General features: G+C 46.4%; 1 protein-coding gene across 3 annotated transcripts in view; it reads right to left on the bottom strand.

The window, feature by feature from the left end:
- Nucleotides 1-894: 894 nt before the first annotated feature.
- Nucleotides 895-17,299, bottom strand: part of TUBA8 (tubulin alpha 8) — a 32,803-nt gene continuing 16,398 nt past the window's right edge. For all 3 annotated transcript variants that reach the window (XM_058559180.1, XM_058559181.1, XM_058559179.1), the window contains 4 exons: nucleotides 8,048-8,270; nucleotides 6,104-6,252; nucleotides 3,970-4,650; nucleotides 895-1,206 (listed from right to left, as the gene is read on the bottom strand). In XM_058559180.1, coding sequence (XP_058415163.1) covers nucleotides 913-1,206; nucleotides 3,970-4,650; nucleotides 6,104-6,252; nucleotides 8,048-8,270 — 1,347 coding nt within the window. In that variant the 3' untranslated portion in view covers nucleotides 895-912. The remainder of the gene's footprint in view (nucleotides 1,207-3,969; nucleotides 4,651-6,103; nucleotides 6,253-8,047; nucleotides 8,271-17,299) is intronic.

Raw genomic sequence — 17,299 nt, 5'->3', positions numbered from 1 at the left:
GGAGGATCAGAGGTAAGGTATATATGTACATAAAGTATGGTAGCTATCCTGCTTAAAACCTTCCTAATGCTTCTGTTTCACTTAGAAAAAAGTCGAAACTCCTTACCATGGTCTATAAAGCTGAATATGCTCTGGTCCCTCTTGGCTCTTGGGTCTCATCTCCATCTCTCACTGTCCTCCAGGCACGTTGACCTCCTTTCTGTTCTTAGATCCTCCAAGCTTGTTCCCACATGTATGTGGCCGCCTGACAGCACCCTCTGACTCCAGCTCGTCACATGATGGCTCTTTCCTCTCCTTCAGGTCTCCATGAGGCCTTCTCTGACCCCCAGTCTAAAGGAGCACTCCCCCAGCACTTTCTCATCGCTGTTCTCTTACTTCACATCACTCAGCACTATCTGAAATGATCTCATTCATTTATTTGTGTATTTACGAGAGCAGGAAATGTGTCTCTCTTGTTTCTCACTAACTCTCTAGCTCTTAGAACAGTGGCACTCCCCTCCTGGAATCTTCCCAATGCCCAGGTCTTTCCTTTCCTGAGTGTTTTACCATTCCCTAGCCAACAGGCTGTGTTGGGGCAGGGGGAGGAGGGGAGGGGGGACACAGCCTAATCTAGAATTAAAAATGCTGATCAGGCCTCCTCACGTGTGTAACTTGGCTTTACTCTAACCCAGAGACAGTGATCCTCATTTTCTTTAGTGACACAAAGCTGTTCTTACCCAGGAGAGGGTCTGACAGAGCTCAGCATCAATTTTCAGCCAGTACCCATGAGTACTGGTGTCAGACACCCTCCTCCTATGTGAGACAGGAATCAGGCTGAGGTTGGGAGTATGGCCTATTACTCTTGGAATAGGTAAATGTGCTTGGAGTGGAGCAGCATAAATAAAGAGACATGGCCAAGAGGAATGTGTATATTTAAAATTCCTCCCCTTCATTTTCTTCTTCAAATGAATCAGTCCCCACTTCTTCATAATCCTTCTCCAGGGCAGCCAGGTCTTCCCTGGCCTCGGAAAATTCTCCTTCTTCCATTCCCTCTCCAACATACCAATGCACAAAGGCCCGCTTGGCGTACATGAGGTCAAACTTGTGGTCCAGGCGGGCCCAGGCCTCCGCAATTGCCGTGGTGTTGCTCAGCATGCAGACAGCCCGCTGGACTTTGGCCAGGTCCCCTCCTGGCACCACGGTGGGTGGCTGGTAGTTGATGCCCACCTGAGGAACAGAGAAAGAAGAGGAGCAACAAAATAAGATGCAAGGCAGTCAAAGGATAACTCAAGATGGGGGCTCTTGGTAACAGGTTGGTAGCAGACAGGGTCGTGTGTGAGAACAGGACTGGATGGGAAAAGCGGGCATCGGGAGGTTGGGAAAGCAGGCAGCTAGAGAGATGAGTGTTGAAGAGAAAGTAAAAGTGAGTGGGATTGGGTACAGGCAAATTCAAGAGGAGGGGCTGGGGAATCTGAAGACTGGAGAAGAAAAGGAGGAGAACAGGGCTGGTAATAAGTAGAAATGTTAGTGGGGAGACTCAAGCAGACCAAGGAGGGTAATGAATGAGATTGTTAAGAGGGAGGTGTACAATATATGTTTATCTGTAAAAGGGAAGTCGATTCCTTTTAGAGGCAAATTAATTTCTAAACTTGAAGTTATTATAAAGTTTATTCTTTCCCAAATGGTTATCTGAAATTCCTCTTAGTTACGCTGTCAATAAATTTAGGGAAGTTTCTCTGCCAAGGGTGAAGGGCTATGTAAAAGGTCATGGAGATATTCCGTGAAAAATAAATGAAAAATAAATAAAATAAATAAAAAGATCCAGAGGATCTTGGGGATGGTGTTAGTGTTAACCGGGCCCTATGTCTCTGGGGAGTGGGGCTTCTTGGAAAAAAGCAAGGACTCTAGTCAAAGAAAGTTAGTTAAAACTCTCGTCTGGACGAGCCAATTTCCCAAGTTCTGGTGGCGTGACAGGGTCCTCCGAGCTAACCCTAGCCCAATCTGTTAGTGGGGCTACTATTCTAGAAATCTCCCTTCTCCCCACACACATATCATAAACCAAAGCAAACCCCAGGAACTGTAGGAAACCGGAAAAAGTCTAAGGTCACACACTGTGATAATATTTATGGGACACTGAGAACCATGGTACTGTCTGAAAAATACCTCTCCTACCCAGGTCACCATGCCTTAATTATCAGTCTCTGAAATTCACAGCTTTAAAATGCATGTCCTCTTGAGAGATGGAGGTGGGAGTTGCAGCAGGCTATACAGCAAGGTGGGTAACCGATTACATGAATTCACAGTAGTCTATCATTCCTCTTAGACAAAGGGGCATCTTAGTGGTGGAAGGGATGCTGAGACGGGGCAAGGGACCAAAAATGAGAAGGGGAAGGGCAATGAATATAAACTTTGCCACATCATATATATTACTAGATCTGGCCCTGACTAGCAAAAACTTTGTGCCTAGAGCCAACTCTCCTCTTTCTTGAACAGTAGTATCTCTTGACCTGAGTCAAGTGGGGACAAACATCCTTGGGGAGGATGCAAGAGGATGAAGTTCAACAACATCCACCCCCATGGCACGTGCTTTCCTGAAAAGCAGCTAAAGATGCTAGTACTACCTTATCATCTTTCTGGACATAACACCAGAGCTTCAGCTTAAAATGAAGGAGAGAGTGTGAAGCAGCATCTCCTTTTTGTTAACTCTCCCACAAGCCTCGTATGTCATATTTTAACTTTTTTCCTATTCATTTTCCTAATAGCTTGTTTTGTTGTTTCTTTCCATTTGAAAAAGAAAAAATAGGCATAGTCTAGGGGGAAAAGATTATATATGTAGCTAAGAGTAGAGCAGTGAGGAAGAATGCTATGCTTCCTTATTCAGCAGATCAGCTGGGTCAAAGCCTCATATGCAAATAGATCAGCCAAGAGGCTGGCACATGGTGCCTTGTTTTTGTAAGTCCCACCAATGAAAAACTGAGACATGCTCATCTCTGTATCTCCAGAAAATGGTACAACCACCCCTCGTGCTCTGTAAACCTCTAAACTATTAAAGGCATGACTGGGGGGTACTAATTAATGTAAATGGTGGTAGTTATTTTGATATTGAAATCTAATTAAAATCCATAGGAACACAGGACAGAGTGGTCAAGCAGTTCACATGTGCAGAGCCGCTGCCTGCCCGGCCAGTGCCATTGTTAGCCACAATGTTGCTAACAGTCAACATTCACTAGTCCTGGGATCCCAAAGTCTTCCCTGGCTGTTCTATATCTCCCCTCTAACCCTCCGAGTCTGGCATTCTCCTGATCTACAACAGGCTTCCTCAGCTCCTGCTTACTCCTGGTCAATGGAAAATGTCAGGGCTTCATAATATAAGTGATTCACAATCATATAATAACCATAAAATTTCTTATCCTTACTCTAAATTGATTAAGAGCTACAGGGTGAATATTTAACTTTTCAAAATAAATTGAGAGAAGAACACATCTTTTGTTAGAGGAGGAAATTATACCTCTCTGTGTTAACTCCGTTCTCTGATCTATCATCAGATCACGGCCACCTCCACCCATTTGGCCTGTTCATCCCACTTGCCCACACAGGTTCTTTCTAGCCTTGTTCACTCCTCCTTATAAAAGAAAAGCCCTTTTCTACCTGATCTTTGAGATGCTTGCGGATCTTAGGGCAGGAGAAGTGGAAGCCTTTTCCCTAGTGCAGTAGTGCCCATCTGCCTATTGCAATAGTCCTCCTCCCCTTCTTTCAATAATCCTTTCAAATGAAGTCTCTCCTTACCTAAATTAAATGAATGAATGAATGAAATTAACGTTACATTTGATTTAAGCCATTCTTCCCATATCATCTCATAAAACCTGAAGCCCCCATGGAATTGTATATCAGTCCAAGACCCTGGAATTTACACATCTTTGTCCCCCATCCTTGGTAATCTCTCTCTGCTTCTCTAGTTGTCTGTCTCCTGCCTAAGTCATCAGCTCTCACCTTAAAACCTGTGGGACACCAGTCTACAAACTGGATGGTCCTCTTGGTCTTGATGGCGGCAATAGCGACATTCACATCCTTGGGCACCACGTCCCCCCGGTAGAGCATGCAGCAGGCCATGTACTTGCCATGTCTCGGGTCACACTTCACCATCTGGCTGTTGGGCTCAAAGCAGGAGCTGGTAATCTCAGCCACAGAGAGTTGTTCATGATAGGCTTTCTCGGCAGAGATGATGGGTGCATAGGTGACCAGGGGGAAGTGGATGCGGGGGTAGGGCACCAGGTTGGTCTGGAACTCAGTGAGGTCCACATTGAGGGCCCCATCAAAGCGGAGAGAGGCAGTGATGGAGGACACAATCTGGCTGATGAGGCGGTTGAGGTTGGTATATGTGGGGCGCTCAATGTCTAGGTTCCTGCGGCAGATGTCATAGATGGCTTCGTTATCCACCATGAAAGCACAATCTGAATGTTCCAGTGTGGTGTGGGTAGTCAGTATGGAGTTGTAGGGCTCGACCACGGCAGTGGAGACCTGGGGGGCCGGGTAGATAGCAAACTCTAGCTTGGACTTCTTGCCATAATCCAGGGAAAGGCGTTCCATCAGCAGAGAAGTGAAGCCTGAGCCAGTGCCACCACCAAAACTGTGGAAGATCAGAAAGCCCTGCAAGCCAGAGCAGGCGTCTGTCTAGGAGAGTAGGACATGAGAGGAAACCGTGAAGACGAGTTTCTGAGAATACCCTCAGGTGGACCAAGGCAGGCAATGCCACCCCATCCCTCAACACTTTTATGGGAGTGAAATCAAAATAAGCCTTGAAGGAGCAAGGAAACAGAAAGGGAATTAGATTGATCTTAGGAGGACTAGCCAAAATATGGGGTGTCAAATTGCACATGCAGATGCCTCTAGGTACATGAAAGCTCCAGCCCAGTGGCTTGGTTGAACCAGGAATGAGAGTTGCAGAACCACAGTGGTTAATGACTTTGCCCTTTGAAAGCCCCAACTCCTTGCCCACTTCCCCTGTAGTTGTCATTTGATTTTGTGGGAACTGCTGACCTGCACATCTCAGCCCAACCTTGGAAGGTGGCTCAGGGTACCAATTTCAGAAATATAAATGGAGTCAGAGAACCTGAGTTTTAATATCATCTTTGCCATTTTCCAGTTGTAAAAACTGGAACCTCTCCAAACTGTTGTTTCCTCTGTTTAAAGGGAGGACAATAAAAAATACTCATTTCTTAAGGTTATTGTGATAATTAAATGAGATAGCATAATGTGCTGAGCAAGGACTTGACATGGAGTAAGCACTCAATGTTAGTGCTTATCAGAACTCCAGAGAATTCATAGTCATAGAATTTTCCCACTGGATGTGATCTATGATCATTCAGTCCAGTGGTTCTGAACTTTTGGGGAGCACAGATGGCTTTGAGACTGATGAGCCCTCCTCTAAACATAAAAGGTGAACATATACAAAAATCTGGCATCCTTAGCTCCCAAGTGAAGAACCCTTGATCAAGTCCAACCTTTTCCACCGTACAGATAAGGAAACGGGGCTCAAATAGATAAAGTGGCCCACCCTACACCTCAGAGCTTTCTGGTCAAGCCAACCTGGGTCAAATCCTAACTCTACCATTTTCCAGCTGTGTGACCTGGGCTGTTATTAAACCATGCTGGCCCTCAATTTCTTTTTCAAGTAGAGAGAAGAGAGCTCCTTCGTATCATCATGAAGGGGATTAAATAAACGCATGTATTTAATGACTTTGTAATGGCATTTGTAAGTGCTGAAATATATCAACAATCTCTTCCTCTTCTCTTCCAAGTTAAATGCTTTGTTAACCTATGCTTCCAACAAACAAAGAGCTCAGCCTTCCTTATACCTGGAATCTCGCCCAGATACTACCACAGAGTATCAATAAGTATTAACAGGTCATCAGCCTATAGGGTAGTCCATAATGTCCAGGCAGAGGAAGGGGCACCATCCCCGTGAATGCTTCTTTCAGAACATAAGCAGAAATTCTCAAATCTTAGGAACTTTATGCTGTAGCCAAGGATCACGTGCCTCTACCAAGCCTGTTCAGAGGGGTTTGAGTCCAAGCCTGTCCACTTGAGCCTGACTCACCAACCCCCTGTCCTTGTTAACTCTTACCAGCTTTCGTATGCGGTCCAGCACCAGGTCGATGCTCTCCTTGCCTACCGTGTAGTGGCCACGGGCATAGTTGTTAGCTGCATCCTCCTTTCCTGTGATCAGCTGCTCTGGATGGAAGAGCTGGCGGTAGGTTCCTGCCCGAACCTCATCTACCAAGAGAAGGGGACCATTAGGTCTTACTTCCTGGTTTCCAGAGGAGATGCCTCTCTCCCCATTAGAATACCACATGACACGCTTCTGGGTCTCCATTTCCCCTACCTGTAAAACTCCACTGAGGTGAAACCAGACAACCCTATAATAAATCTACAAAAGGTTAGGAGAATTCTGGGGTAACACAGGCACTAAGAGAGCCTGAAGTCTGTGACTGAAGCAGGCAGTGAGAAGTCAGCTACTCTGCTGGCTGGAACCTTAAAAAGTCTTAGGTTTACAGAGCTCACCACACACCAAAGTTGAATGCTTCTCCTTTCTACCTTGACCCCTTTAGGCTTCTCTTTTTTTTTCTTCTTTCATGCTGTGAGGTTACCCAAAAATTTAACCCCACTTCATTTGCATTAAAATGTTCTAGGGACACAGAGAAAGATTCAGGGTGATCTGCCCAGTTCCTAGGCTCTCCCAGGAATTGTCCCACCCTTAACCTCCACCTCAAGGTGGCAATAATGTATGTCAGGCAGTAGAGATATTTTACAATGACTTGGAAGCAAAGCTATGCTCCAGGTTCTAGAAGAGCAGGAGCCCTAGAGAGGCTGTCAAGGGTGTTCTGCTCACCTCCCAGGGTCCACACAAAGTGGGCATGTGCCTGACCAAGATGCATCTGGCCCCAACTACATCCATTCTTCTCTTCATGGTCACTCTCCCCACCACCCCCAGGGACATCACCCATTTGTGCCATGGCCTGGGAAGGTAATCTGTACTTTTTTTTCTTGCTGAGGAAGATTCGCCCTGAGCTAACATCTGTGCCAATCTTCCTGTTTTTTGCTTGAGGAAGATTGTCCCTGAGCTAACGTGGTGTGCCAGTCTTCCTCTATTTTGTACGTGGGTTGCCACCACAGCATGGCTGACGAGTGGTGTAGGTCCATGCCTGGGATCCAAACCCGCGAACCCGGGCCACTGAAGCAGAGTGTGCCGAACCCAAGCACTACACCATGGGGCCGGCCGCAGTAATCTGCACTTCTTGTATTTGTACAGAGTATCCAAGGGGTGGGTACCTGTAGTCTGTTGGAAATTATTATAGAGGCATGACAGGCATTTGCCCAAATGCTCTGTGGAGCCTGTCCACCCCTTGCTTGGTGAGCCAGCCTTGAAGCTGAGGATATCCTGATGTAAGCTAAGGACTGACCGAGGGGCCACACCCAGAGGAAGTGGCCCTGGGAGGAGGGGACTCAGGGGGGAGAGGGGGAAGAGGGAAAGCAGCAAGAATCCTGTCCCAACACAAGTCAGAATTCCTGTTTTCCAAGATCCTAATGAGGCATATTCTAGAACTACAGCAACCTCTGGCTATAAGAGAATGTGCCTACTGTTACTCCATTTCATGTGCAAGATACAGACCTGTGAGAACAGACCGCAATTATTATAGAATCAGAAACCTATACTTTGGGAAATTGACCATGTGGAGGCTTCTTATAATTTCTAAAATTATTTATATTTTTTGCCCTTAGTATTTAGTAAAGAATCTTGACAATCTCGGTCTGTCTCAGCAGGTTTAAGGAGTTTAAGCAGAGTGCGCTTTGTTGTGCATAGCTTAGAGCTATAGTGGGAGCAGAGATCCCTGATCCCTACTGGAAGAGTCCCCAGACCGTGAAGAATTCAAGGAGCTAACAGGGGTGGGGTGCGGGAACTCTAGTTGAGTCCTTCCAATTAGAGATTCTGCTTCCGTAGCAATCACGAGCCCAAGCCTCTGCAGCTTCACGGGTGTTTTCCGTGGAGAGGATCCTAGCCCATACTCACCCACCACAGTAGGCTCGAGATCTACCATGACAGCCCGGGGCACGTGCTTCCCGTTGCCAGTCTCACTGAAAAAGGTGGTGAACGAGTCGTCGTCGTCGATCTTGCTGGTCTGCACACCAAAGGTGCCATCCGCCTGGATGCCATGTTCCAGGCAGAAGAGCTCCCAGCAAGCATTGCCAATCTGAACTCCCGCTTGACCCACGTGGACAGATATGCATTCCCGCTGTGGGGAGTTGTAGAGTCGAGGTTAGAGAGTCCTGGGCCCCTGGCCATGCCTTTGGCCCTTGTCCGCGCATGTGAGCACTTGTCCCTCCCTCACTTTCCACTAGCAGGACATCTACCCCTCCAGCCATGCCATCCCAGAACCAGGTAGGGGCTGAGGTTTCTGGTGTCTGGGCACCACTGTATCTGGTGCCGACTCCACAAAGAACCATGGTTTTGTGGTTTGCTCTAAAGGGTGCTTTCCAGGGTTAATCCTTTGCACTAGGAAAAGGAAAATGAGGGCTGCTGGACAGAGGAAGCAGGAGCTCATTCCAAACCATGAAACCCTGTGCTGATGAAGGAGATCAAAGGAAGAACCAGTGATAACAGCAGACAGCACCCCTAAAGTCACTCCCAGACACAGGGGCAGCAGTCCTATTCATGCCTAGACCCTGACTTTCCTAGACAACAGTCTCACACACACACACACACACACACACACACAAAGTCTCAAAATACCCTAGAGCTGATAAACACTCATGGAAAGAACTGGCTCTGGAAGTATGTATCACGGGTGTCATTAGTGTTCTGGTTACAAAGGAACAAGATGGATTGGTACAGCAGCAAGGGAGGGTTGGGAGCATATAAATTAGGCTCTTCCTAAATGCCAAGAGGTTGGAAAATTTCTTTGTAGCCGCCATACCTGCTCCCTTGCCTATGTCAGGCCAAGCGTTAAATAAAGCTGACCTCTAGAGTGTCCTTATCTCTGTGTTACTCTGGTGTGATGCTACAATTACCTGATGGTCCTAGTACTAATAGCTTAGGATGGGGAGGGGGGTGTGTGTGTGTACGTGTGTGTGTGAATGTGTGAGTGTGTGTGTGAATGTGTGAGTGTGTGTGTGAATACAAACTGACCATGGCATTTTGCTGGGAGGATGGCCTCATCATCCCCACCACATCCTACCTGTGGGGAAGCAGTAGCCAGCACAAGGTGGCTCTGTGCCCATGACACGCGCCAGAGCCCAGCGGGGAAGCATGTGCCTGGTCTGTGAGTTTCTATTCTTATCCATGACCCAATCTGGCATTTTCCAGTTCTGGGTAATCCAAGCCAGGAGCAGAGCCTCCAGAGAGCATGGCTGGGCACAGAAATACATCGAGTCCACGTCAGAGTATGGGACTCCTGGAAACGTGGAGGTTCTTTGAGAATGGGAGCAGGGCAGCGGCCCTGAGTAACATCTCAAAGGGTTAGAGGAGTCAGGACCCATTGCTCCAGAATTCAGTTTTACAGCTGAGCACCTACTCTATCCCTGTCTCTTGCCCTTGCCTTTGGAGAGGATGGAATACAGGTGTTCACAGCAGCCAGTATATAACCGAGCCCTAGCCCGGAATACAACCTGGCTGTATTTCCATGACCCTGCTGCCCAGAGAAAGACTTCACTCACAAAGTTGCCCACACTGCAGGGTTTGAGTCTTGCCTCCTCAATTTATTTGCTATGCTGTGTGACCTTGGCTGAGTTACTTAACCTCCCCTCATCTGAAAATAATATGTTAGCCACAATTATTGCTGTTGTTGTCTTTACCATTCTTTTCATTATGATGCTACCTTGTAGCTTTATTCTCCACCTGGAAGAGGCACATGTGGGAAGTTAGAGACCTCGGGTCCCAGTTCCACTCACCTTGATTGTGAGGCCTATTTTCTGCCTTCGCCTTAGGACTCAATTCATGCCCAAGAAAAGCAGTGTCCTACACCCAGGAACCACCCACGACCAGCATGTTATCAACCAGACCACAGCTTCACATCCAGCTTACAGCCGTGGCTTCCTAAGGAGGTGTCCAAAGCTGAGGGGACATTGGAGAGGCCTAAAAGGAGCCTGATCCTACATATTGTCCTTCTAGGTGAGGACATCCTCTGTGGCCCTGACCCTCCCTCTGAGCCTTGGCCGCCCACCCCCACCACCCCTCAACCATCCTCCAGGCCTGTCTGTGCTGTTGCTTCGTCTCCAATCAGCCCTCCCTCTCGAACACTCTGGCCTTTTCAGTGCAGCTGCAGGGAAATTTCAGGAAGATCAAAGGTCACAGGAGGAAGAGTGAAGGGTCTTGGGGATCTGAAAACCACCAACATGGTGACATCAATGTTTTTAGTCCCTTTTGATACTCCCTTTAATCTCACACTAATAAATATGCCAGTCTTCACAGACAAAATCAATGTCTCTTCCTTTCTCCCTCCCTCTCTCTCTCCCTCTGTCTTTCTGTATCACACACACACACACACACACACACACACACACACACACACACACGCACACCTTAGGAAGAGCTATTTTCCCTGTTAAACTAATTCACAAGAGTAACTGGAGGTATAAAATAGACTCAGAAATAACTGATAGGTGCTTCCAAAAGCCAAAAGTGGCTACACCAGTCAAGAGAAGAGAAAGGGCTCTTAACACCATTCCCTGCTAACAGGATCCAGGGCTCCTTGGAGAAATGGAAGTTTCTAGGTCTGGGGCAAGGAATGTACAAGATGAGCCTGGAACATCTTATAGTGCCTGAAAGCACAGAAGATAACACAGACTGGGATGATGTCAAAAGATCTCAGAAACCAACTTGAAGAGGCTCCCACTGCCAAAGATGAAACAATCTGAACATCAAAAAGAATAATAACGGTACTTGATTGAAATAGGATGTATATATAAAAATCCACAAGTCCTTAGTGTTGTTAAAAGAGAAAACCCCCAGAAAAAAAAAAAAAAAACACGTATTTGTCCCTATCCAAATAGCCTTGTTGATGAGAGAAAGCTCTTTTTTTTAACAGAAGAGTGTCAGCTAATCAATGTAGAAGGAAGGATATATTAAAACATACTGCCATATTACAGTTTCTAATTACATAATTGATTTGGACAAGGATGCCACCACCAGTAAGTGAAAAGTTAATGGGGAACTGGATAGTCACATAGCACCAAAGAATCACTGTTGCTTACAGGTCACGAGGAGAAAAAGCAACTACAATGGGCACCAGCCTAACACTCGGATGAATCTTAACACCACTAATACTGAGAAAAGCAGACATGAAGGACCACCTGATGTGATGCAATATGACACACACAACACCACCCATGAGGAATTCTTGTCAAAAATACTCAGCCTTAATCTATTCAACCCATTAGACTTAGCTTCTACTTTATAGAAAACACAGGAAGCAGAGGTATATGTTAAGTGACATCATGAGAAAACAATAAAATAAATGCAGAAGGTGGGACCTTCTACAGGGCAATTGGTCCAATCTTTTTAATTCATGAAAAAGAAAGGTGATAGGGGGACTGTTCCGTATCAAAAGAAACAACGTCCACATGCAGTACGCAGACTTTGAATTCTGGTTTGAACAAATCAAAATATTTGGGGGACAAATAGAGAAAGTGATTAATTTTGTTAAGGATGATAATGAAAGTGTAGTTCAGTATGAAAATGTCCTCACCTTTTAGAGTTGCTTCTGAAGCATTTGTGATAAAATGTCATGATGTCCCTATTTTACTTTAAAATACTTCAACAGGGCCGGCCCTGTGGCTTAGTGGTTAAGCGCGAGCGCTCCGCTACTGGCAGGCCAGGTTCAGATCCCGGGCGCGCACCGACACACCCACTTCTCCGGCCATGCTGAGGCCGCGTCCCACATACAGCAACTAGAAGGATGTGCAACTATGACATGCAACTATCTACTGGGGCTTTGGGAGAAAAAAAAAGGCGGAGGATTGGCAATAGATGTTAGCTCAGAGCCGGTCTTCCTCAGCAAAAAAAAAAAAAAAAAAAGAGGAGGATTAGCATGGATGTTAGCTCAGGTCTGATCTTCCTCACAAAATAAATAAATAAATAAAAATAAAATAAAATAAAATACTTCAACAAACACAGCAGTTAAGTAAATATGGCAGGAAAATAATTATTATCAAATCTAAATGATAGATATACGGGTGGCATTACACTACTATACTTTTCTGAAAGTTTGAAATTTTTCATACTGAAAGGAAAAAAATTAAAGATAGGAAATAGAGGAAGAACAGCAATAAGGATGCCATCCACCATAATTACCTCATCCCTGAAGGGCCCACGCTCTTCCTGTCCCATTTCACTCTGTCATTTATTCAACCAGCATTTACTAAGAGCCTAATTTATCAAGGCAAACAAGAATTTGAAAGTTACATGAAGAAGTCACAAGTGAAATTAAAAGTTACATAAGCCCTCATGGGCACTAAGATCTATGCACATGGCCAGCATTCCAATGCAACACACCTTTTGCACCTGCTCCCAGTAGGGGAATGAAGAGCAGTGCAAAGCTCCTCACTCAAAGCAAGAAGCACTGAGCCAGCCTTCTCCAGCCGCTCTGCCTGACCACCGTTCCCGTCCTCCTGCCTGGAAGTTCTACACAGATCAACACAGAGCAGACCCAGTGCTGAGGGGCTTGGGAGGCCAGCCCTCCTGCCTGAGAGAGGCCGTCCATCTGTCATAAGCAGGGTTGTTATGTTAGCTCAGAGGGCTTAGGACACTAGAACTGGACTGGCCTCGTGGATCACCAAATAGGATTCCCTGCCCATTATTGTAAAGATGAAAAGGCTGAGGCTCACAGTGGTAAAGGGACAGATTCAATATTTCACAGCTCTGTAGCACAGAGCCTGGACTGGAATCCGGGTCTTCTGACCTCGGCCTGAGTTCTATCCTTTACACCACACAACCTCCTGCCTCACTTGCACTCTGAACTTCCAGGGCCCTGGGGTGCCGGCACAACATCAGGCAGCCCGATGATGTACAGCAAGGCCAAACTTGTGCAGAAAAGCTCCAGTGCAGAGAGAAACTGAGTGTGGCTCATGGTGGTAGCCTCTTTGAAAATGGGTCATCCTTCTCTGATAGAACCAGGAATCTGTTTCTCAGGGCTGGTGTGTACGTGTTGTGGGGGAGGCGGGCTGCAGAGAGCAAGTTGACCCAGCACAGGGTATTTAAGTCATACATTTGCTCCAAACTCATATTTCAGATTCCCTTTTCTAGCCAGTCAGAGCTCATACTTTCTCACACTATTTCTCTCTCTCAGTTCTATTTTGAATCAGGGCTTGTAGAGCTCAGACCAGTGAGCTGGGTCTGTGAGGCGAGGGGCCCGTGTGCTGCTGGAGCCTCTCTGCCCAGCAGTCCAGGGGGTGAAGATGAGGGAGATAGAGAGACTAACAGAGAAGTATGACACCTGCTTACACAGACCTAGTGCTGGGAGAACTACAAAAGGTACCTCCTCTGTTCATTCCTACAACAAACATTGACTGTGTTATTATGTGCAAGAAAGCACTGAAAGGTACTGCGCTGACTCCTCTTCATCCTTCAGGTCTCTCATTAAATGTCACTTTGTACAGGAAGTCTGGATCCAGCACAACCAGCATAGGCCCTACTGTGCGCTCCCACAATCCCCTTCTTCCCTATCGTTGCATTTGTCACACCACACTACGGTCACTTGTTCTATTTGCTGACTTTCCTAGAAGAGAAAGTAAGTCCTGTGAGGGCAAGGAACGCTTGTTTCCTCACCGAGCCCCCGGTGTCGAGCACAGAGCTTGACGGCAGCCGGTGCCCCGTCACGGGGATGATGGGAATGAAAACCCTGCCCTGAGGGCTACAGTCTAGTTAATGAGGAGAGTGGCTGGTGCCTAAGAGGCAACAGGAGTTTAAAGGAGAAAAAAACAACTTCTGGCTTGGTTTCCTGGAGGAAGAATATTTGCGGAGACCTTGAGGAATGCAGACGTGCCGACACGATCTTTTCTGTTGGATTCAGGAGTGGTGTGAACAAGAGGCAGGAAAATCCAGGGCAGGCCCCACAAACTGCTGAGTGTGTCTGAAGCGTGGGCTCACGCAGGGCGGAGCAGACGAGACACCTGTGCCACCTACACCCGTCCTCCACGGGGAGGGGAGCCTGTGTTTTGCAGAACATCAAAAAAAGAAATTCTAGAACTTGACAGCCATTATAATTCCACTGCAAGAAATCTTTCCTTATGTCAATCTTATATTATTTCTATTTTAATATTAGTCATTTCCTGCTGCTTTGCTCTCAGAGGACTAAGATCCCCTAATCACAATCCTCTGTAAAAGGAGGCTTCATAGCTTTAAAAATCATTTTGAAGTATCACAAAACAGTAAAACTGGCATATTATCTAGGAAAGGAACTTTCTTCAAGGGCCAACAGTGTATGCCACATGAAACCCCGAGACCAGTGCCCGACCACCTGTGTGGTCTGATGCTACACTGTCACTTTCTTATTGCACCAAATTATTTCTAGTTGTCAGGCTCGGATAATAAATCACATACATTTTAGGATCTAGGTCAGAGATGGTAAGTAAAAAGTAGCTCCACAGTGTTACAGAGGGATAATTAAAGTGAGAGCAAATGTGATTCACGAAAGATTGTTTGAATTATCTCTGCTCAAAACCCATCAATTAGAGCATATTTGGAATCACTCCCAACAAAGAATGGATAGAAGCCAGAGACAGCAGGAACAAAGAGTCGACCTAGATTCACACACGCGCATGCAGGCGGCTCAGGAGGGGCTCAGGTTATCGGCAAAGCAGTCAGGGCGGCAATCGAGGTGCCGTGAGGCCACCTCAGGAATGGCGAGGGGTTGGTAAGGAGAGTCCCAGCGTAAGAGACCCTCTGATGTCAAAAGGCTTTGAGCCTTAGCTGACATTAGAGGCAAGAGTGAGAGATAGTTAAGGAGTTTTAATCCTATGCACAGTGCCTACTCCGTTTTCCTGTTCTCTTCCTCAGCTCATCACCTGGGAGAAATTCTAACAGGAAGACACCGACAGGCGAAATGTCAACCACAAAGGCCACAGATAGTATTGTTGGTCCCTTGGTGGCCAAAGGAAAAAGGAGCAGTTAGTCCGCTTCTGCTCCCCAAGAGCACCACCTCCTCCCACCCACCCCTTCACCAACCCTGTATTCACCAGCTATTTCCTCCTCAAAAATTATTTTTAACTTTTCATCTTCCTTTCAAGGTCACTCAGGATCCCCCTCAGAAAGGACACGCAGCAACAGCACTAACCCTTAGCTCTGCTGGGCCTGACCCGAGTCTGGAAGCTCCTATGAAAACTCACCAGCTGCCTCTCATGTACCCAGCACCTCTGCCCCAGCCCCAGCCTGGGGGAGCTCTGCTCATCAGGACTCCTCCACTGCTCAGAGGCGTGTACTCAATGACCTCTGGGGGAACCTGCACTTAGTGATGGGAGGGAGGAGGGAGCAGTGACCTGCAGCCCCTTGGGTACCCCAAGCAGTGCTCTGAGGTCAGCATGTAAGTATGGACCCTGCAGAGCTCAGCCATGCCTGCCAACACAAGGGCAGTTTGCAGAGGACAACAGACATAGAAACTTGCATCCATCTCGCCTCCAGAACACTCTCCCCTCCTCTCTAGCTGCCCATTTTTGTGGGAAGACAGACTTTTTGTTGCCGTTTGATGCCTATTCCCACCTGAACTCAACTGGTGCTCTGCAATCCAGAAGAAATGCAGTTGAGGAGGCTGTGTGAGATGCTCTCACCTCCTCATAAACCACAGACACTTTCTCTAGCCTGGTATCATTGATATGAGCTTGGCTTGGGGCACCTGGCCAGGATTCTCCACACCACCTCCCAAAAAAGGTGTCACAGTTTCAGTTCCCAGGAGAACTGCTTACTAGAGGGACAGGGGGAGCAGACGGGAATGCTCAGTTATAGGATTAGGTATACATTTCTTACCTAGAACCTACAGAAATGCTGAATCGAATTCTCCCTAACACAGAGGCAGCGTCTCCCCAACCCCACAAGGAAAAGAGAATGTGGGGGATGGCTGCTTGACACTGAACCTGCTGGAGGAAGTAAAGCCCTTTCTGCAAGGGTGGGATTCTTTGGGTCTAGGTTTATAGACGTGTCATTCCAGCCTTTAGGAATGTGTCAAGGGATTTTTAAGAAGAGCTGCTGTGAGTGGTAAATGTTCAATAAAAAATGTTTTCCCGGGCCGGCCCTGTGGCTTGGTGGTTAAGTGCGCGCGCTGCGATGCTGGTGGCCCGGGTTCGGATCCCGGGTGCGCACCGAGGCACCACTTCTCCGTTCATCCTGAGGCCGAGTCCCACATGCAGCAACTAGAAGGATGTGCAGCTACGACATACAACTATCCACTGGGGCTTTGGGGGGAAAAAAGAAAATAAATAAAATCTTTAAAAAAATAAAAAAAAATAAAAAATAAAAAAAATGTTTTCCCATCAAGACAATGCTGCCCATGGAAGTACATGTTCTAAATAGAACCTGCTATACAAAATTCAGTATTTCAAAATAAATAAAAGATACTCTTTTTTCAAAATATTCAACTATAGGTTTTCAATTAAACATCCAAATTCTTTAGCACATTTAAAATAAGGTTTTACTGTCTAAGTTTTTGATTTACCAGGTATTTTCAGAAACTTGCCTGTTGAATACACATTGAAGTTCACTTAGAGGGCAAACTATGACGCTTGGCTCCCCTATAAGCCTCCTTTAGGCTCCACTCTGACAGTCAACTATGGCATTAGGGTGAAAATCAAAACATGCAAGAGAAAGCACTTTGAAAATTACAAAGCACTAGCTACGTGCTAGATGTTATAAATATTAAATATCAAGTCTTGAGTATGCTGCCTAGGATTTGCTTCAAAATAATGGGGAGAGAGGGAAAGGAGAATAAATGAAGCAAGACTCATCTTAAGTAGATAATTGTTGAAACTAGATGATGCATATACAGCGGTTCATTATATCATTCTCTCTCCTTTCGTATATGTTTGAAATTCCTTATAATAAAAAGTTTTAAAACCGTAAAGCTAGGTAGAGCTTTAGAAATTTGAACTATAACCTCTCTTCATTTTGTAGATGAGAAAAACCAGTCCAGAGAGGTTAAATGACCTTCTTGAAGGCACACAGCTAACTGCAGAGCCAGGAGCCAAAATTCTGAACTCCCAGCTCTGGGCACCTTCTACAGCCCCACACCAGGGACCTCAGGCAGGCGTGGACTCCTCTGGCCACTCTCCCCAGTATTCC

The sequence above is a fragment of the Diceros bicornis genome, chromosome 17 (genome assembly GCF_020826845.1).
Source record: "Diceros bicornis minor isolate mBicDic1 chromosome 17, mDicBic1.mat.cur, whole genome shotgun sequence".
NCBI classification, from domain to species: Eukaryota; Metazoa; Chordata; class Mammalia; order Perissodactyla; family Rhinocerotidae; genus Diceros; species Diceros bicornis.
Note: the sequence above shows the minus strand (reverse complement) of the source record. Positions and strands in the feature narration are given on the sequence as shown.